At 53.2% G+C, this 4,727-nt stretch overlaps 1 protein-coding gene across 1 annotated transcript in view; it reads left to right on the top strand.

The window, feature by feature from the left end:
• Positions 1 to 622: 622 nt before the first annotated feature.
• BBS4 (Bardet-Biedl syndrome 4) overlaps positions 623 to 4,727 on the top strand; it is a 15,555-nt gene continuing 11,450 nt past the window's right edge. The window contains exons 1-4 of the mRNA XM_010133185.1: positions 623 to 651; positions 3,468 to 3,531; positions 3,879 to 3,937; positions 4,553 to 4,625. Of these exons, the coding sequence (XP_010131487.1) occupies positions 623 to 651; positions 3,468 to 3,531; positions 3,879 to 3,937; positions 4,553 to 4,625 (225 nt within the window). The remainder of the gene's footprint in view (positions 652 to 3,467; positions 3,532 to 3,878; positions 3,938 to 4,552; positions 4,626 to 4,727) is intronic.

Genomic DNA, 4,727 nt, shown 5'->3' with positions numbered 1-4,727 from the left:
GCGTCTCAGACCCATGATGTCTCATACACCCTTCGCAGTTTCGAAGAACTGAGTTTGACCTCTTTGAATTATTCACACCTTCGGACCGGCACCATCTCCAAAATCTCCTGTTGTCTGTATCGCCTCTTTCCTTCTCGGTCACTCCCAGAAATTTATTTTAAAGACCTGTGATTCTTCTGCCCTAGTTCCAAAATGTGAATCCAGCTTGTTTTCTCCAAGCAGCCTCTCGCACGTTTGGAAGGACCAATTCCACCAAACCTGCGTTACGATGCGCGTGTAGCTGCTGCGTGGAGCTGTTTGCCCCAGGAACTGCTCCAGCAGCCGGTGCCTCGGGGCTTTTGAGGTGGTAGTTTTCTGCTAAGAGGTCTTTCTGAGTGTCCATCTGGCATTTTATCATCAGTTTGAGAAGGAAAAGAAAACCAGGCACTGTGTGTCCACACTCCAGGCTTCAAGTCCAACGGTGAATTGCAGTTCTTGGGTTCGTTGCGTTGTGCTTGTGGAGGGGGTGGTTCAGATGTGCTGTGCTCGTCAAGCTGATTTCCTGTGTCCTGTTTATATTCTTCTTTTACAGCACCGGAGTTACCGGTCCTGGAGAGGAAAAACTGGTTGATCTATCTGCTGTATGTTCGCCGAGACTACGAGGAGTGTAAGGTGAGAGCTGCTTTCGGGGCCCTGCGTTAGGCAGTGTTTTACTGATGGTGTGAAACGATAGTTTTCGTACTGGTTTTCAAACCGCCCCTTTCCTGACGTCCTTTGGAATAAGGGGACCAAGAAAAAATACAAACAACACAACTTGAACATTCTCAGACCCTTCAGGATCCATGCGTGCAGGTCTCTGGAGCAACCTGAGAGCTCAGAATGTCTTTGGGAGTGGAAAAATGGAGAGAATTGCAAACTCTCTCGTTCCAAGTAGACAGCTCCGTCATTAAAGTCACGGGGGACACTGTCAGTTCCTTCCAAGTAGTACACAGCTCCGTAGCACAGGTCTCTTGATGCTACCACAGAGATGCTATGAATAACGCTTCATTTGAGTAAAGCAGTCCAAAAAAAAAGAGATCTTGGTTTCTCTTGGACAAAATTCTTCCATTTTTACATGTGATACGTTGCACCCCTTAACTTCTGCTGGGTTTGGATGGAAGTGGGCTGGTGGGAATCCAGAGGTAAGTGGACTAAGGAAATGGTGACTGTTATTGAATGGAGTGTTTTCCTGATGACATGGACACAAGCTACTGAGGATGATGCGCCAGTGGGCAGGAGGAGGAGATAAGAGTTGCCTTTCTGCTTCTGTCCTGTGCAGAGAAGATCTGGGAGGCCTTGCACCACCAGGGCTGGTCAGGGCTTGTCTCTGCTGGAGAACTCCTGGGGGTGCTTAGGCAGGTGGAAGGATGGAGGAAATGCGTTTAGCGTTAATTACTGGAGCCGGAGGGTTGTGTCATCAGCAGAATGATTTCCTCTCACGTCCTGGGTTAAACAGGTTCCAGCAGAGGCTGGACTGGCACTTCAAACACAAAGGCGTTGCCTTTTGTGCAGCAGCTGTCAAAGCCAAGGCAGCAAAGCCTTTCCTCAGGGCCCCAGAGCAGGGGTTTTGCAGCAACACTGGCAGAGTTTGGCCCCAGCCCACAGCAGGTGAAAGGACCTTCCGTCCCTTTGCCCAGGCGTGATGGGTTTGTCCCACAGAAGAGAAGAACCCCGCAGTGCCAGGACACTTCATCAGGCACTGAGGAGGATAGATGCGTCCAAATGGCGGTTCAGATCTGGGTGGGCTGGGCTGAGCTGCCCTCTCGTCGTCTCTGCCTCTCTCTGCTGGTGCTGTGTGTCTAACCTGGACGCCCCGCTTCTTGCCCTTGGACATAGACATTTCCAGACGGGCTCTCTCGGGCTGACACCTTCAAATCCCAGAGAGGAACTGACAGTATCCCCCGTGACGTGAATGGCTGTGAACTCCTTGTTTCAGGAGATGCCAGACAAACCTCCCCGGAGCCTGCGGCTGCAGCGTCCTGTGAGGAGGGAGGGGTGCGGAGGGACGGGGCTGCTGAGCGGTGATCGTCACTCAGCTCTCGCTCTTCTGTGCAAAGCGCACAACCCGTGTTTGCTGCTGGCAGCATCAGTTCCAGCCCTGACCCCTGTAACCATTTGTCACCACGGAGCTCTTCTGCTTCTGTTACACGTGAGGAAGGAGTTATTAAAATTACCAGATGCTTTTAATTAATTAAAACTGCTCACGCTGGTTGGTCTCCTGCCAGTACGACTAAATTCTGTTGGGGAGTTAAATAATCTTGGGAGGAAAAGCGGGGATTACAGATGATATTTCTCAGCTCAAGGCCTTTTGCTGAGGGCTTAGAGAATTAATGAGATCTCTCTGCACGATAGCTCTCCGTTGCCCTCTCTTGCTCTGAGAAAAGCTTTTGGGTAGGTGGAGCAGTGTGGAGCGTGTTCAGGAGGGGCCGGGTTGTGGCCAGGCACGATACGATACGTTAGGGGCTGCAGATGAGGGGCAGACCGCCTGGGCTCCGTCTTCCCTTCCCTTCCCCTCTGGTTTTCTTCGCTGAGTGTTCTCAGGAAGAACCCTCCCTGCCTTCACTCCGCTCCCCCTCCATGTGCTGGATTTGGGATTTTCACTTCTCTTCAGCTCGGAGGCTGGTGCTGATCGTGCGCTTGATGGAAGTGCCAGGTGAGCACCAGGCTGTTGCTGGTCCAGAAATCTTTCTTTCGCCGCCTTGTCTCTTCCACTTCTGAGCAGAAGAGGCATCTCAGAGTGCTCATGCTCCCCAAGGTCACTCTTCTGGACCAGTTTTAGAGTTTAGGATCACATGTGACTATGGAACGTAGCCAGACGGCACCCGCCCCCCAAACTGGCAGCTGCCTGATGCAGCCAGCAAGAATTTACGTTTCCATCCGTTTTTTTCCCCCTTCTTTTTCCCATGTTCTCCTCATTCGTTCATTTGGTTTTCTTTGACTCAGCTGCGGTGGCTCCAGTTCGGTTTATTTCCTCACGCTTATCAGCAGAGGACGCTTTCAGAGGTTCCTCGTGGCGTTTTCCCCAGGTAACAGCTAATTCTCCATGGTAATAGGAATGGACAGAGAAATCCTAAAAGGGCTGCAGTGTTCCTGGTGTGATGCTCTTCGTGCTTGGGCTCCTCTGTGCCCTCCTGTAGCCGTTCAGCCGCAGCCCAGCACCTGCGTGACGCGTGAGGTTTTATCAGCAGAGGACGCTTTCAGAGGTTCCTCGTGGCGTTTTCCCCAGGTAACAGCTAATTCTCCATGGTAATAGGAATGGACAGAGAAATCCTAAAAGGGCTGCAGTGTTCCTGGTGTGATGCTCTTCGTGCTTGGGCTCCTCTGTGCCCTCCTGTAGCCGTTCAGCCGCAGCCCAGCACCTGCGTGACGCGTGAGGTTGTGGTTCCTGCAGCCGAAGCCAGCCTCTGCCGTTCCGTTTGGAACATCCTCTCCGCACTCTGTCGTTTCAGGCTGTCATCAAAGAGCAGCTCCAGGAGTCTCACGGGCTCTGCGAGTACGCGGTCTACGTTCAAGGTATGTCGAGAGGCCTCCGCCTGTGCTAGAGCTGCGTCTTCGCAAGCAGTTGCCTGGGGGTTGGGGCTGCCTGGCTCTGAAACCCAGACATTTTTCCCGGCGTGCACGAGTCCTCCGCGTGCGTTGTCGTTCTGCCCTCAGCCCCAGCTACTGCCTGAGGCTGCTGCGGGGGGGGACGGACCAAAGGAGCGCTGTGACCCGCTGCGTGTAGCCCCGCTGCTTTCCCCGCTGTCGGAGAGGCACGGTTCTCCCGCAGGTCAGGGACTAATCTGCCTGCTCTGTGTTCTCTTACAGCTTTGATATTTCGCTTGGAGGGGAAGATTCAAGAATCTCTTGAACTTTTTCAGACATGCTCCATTCTGAACCCTCGAAGCACTGACAACCTCAAGCAGGTGGCGCGATCGTTGTGAGTTGTGTTTTACTGTTTCTCTTTGATGTGCCAGCCAGGGCCTTCCACGTTTTGGTTTTTTCCCAGGCATCAGGGGAAATCCCAGACTGCTGCATTCCGAACACGCTTCCTCCTTGGCAACCCTTGGCTTCCAGAAGCACGGGCTAGCCTTCAAACAGCATCTCTGTTATCTGCCTGGCGGCCACTGTGTTTTCTTTTGCTCTCTGCTCAAGCCAGAGAGGTGACACACTGATTTCTGGGTCCGAGCTCAGGGTGCTGCCCTGAACTGTGCAAACTTGCCCTCCAGACCCCTTTCTGTCTCCGAATGCCTGCTTAGACCACCCATCTGCTTCCTTTGAGACAAAGGCGGGCTGCAGAGCCTGCAAATTCCTTCCTTGCACCTCCAGTAACGTCAGGGAGTGCCTCAGCACCTCGCAGGATCGGTGACTTCAGCCCTCGAAAGGGAGCAGTGCTCAGGGTGTAACACTGCCGAGAACCGTGAACTCCTCAGGGCTTCTCACGCAGGTCTCTGGAGAACTGGCAAATGGTGTCACTTCTCCCTGGCAAAGGCGACGGACGTTGCACAGCCAGGTTTCAAGGCAAGAAAATAATAAACCTGAAATGCTTCCGCAGGTTCCTTTTGGGGAAGCACAAGGCAGCCATTGAAGTGTACAACGAAGCAGCTAAACTCGACCAGAAGGACTGGGTGAGTGTTCGGAGAGCTGCAGGTTCCTGTAGCGTGCAGATGGTTCTGCTGGATTAGGAGGACAGCCCCGAACTTGCTGCAGGCAGGGGCGAGCTCGAGCTG

The sequence above is a fragment of the Buceros rhinoceros genome, unplaced genomic scaffold (genome assembly GCF_000710305.1).
Source record: "Buceros rhinoceros silvestris isolate BGI_N320 unplaced genomic scaffold, ASM71030v1 scaffold15080, whole genome shotgun sequence".
Lineage (NCBI taxonomy): Eukaryota > Metazoa > Chordata > Aves > Bucerotiformes > Bucerotidae > Buceros > Buceros rhinoceros.
This window is presented reverse-complemented; position numbering and strand designations above follow the sequence as displayed.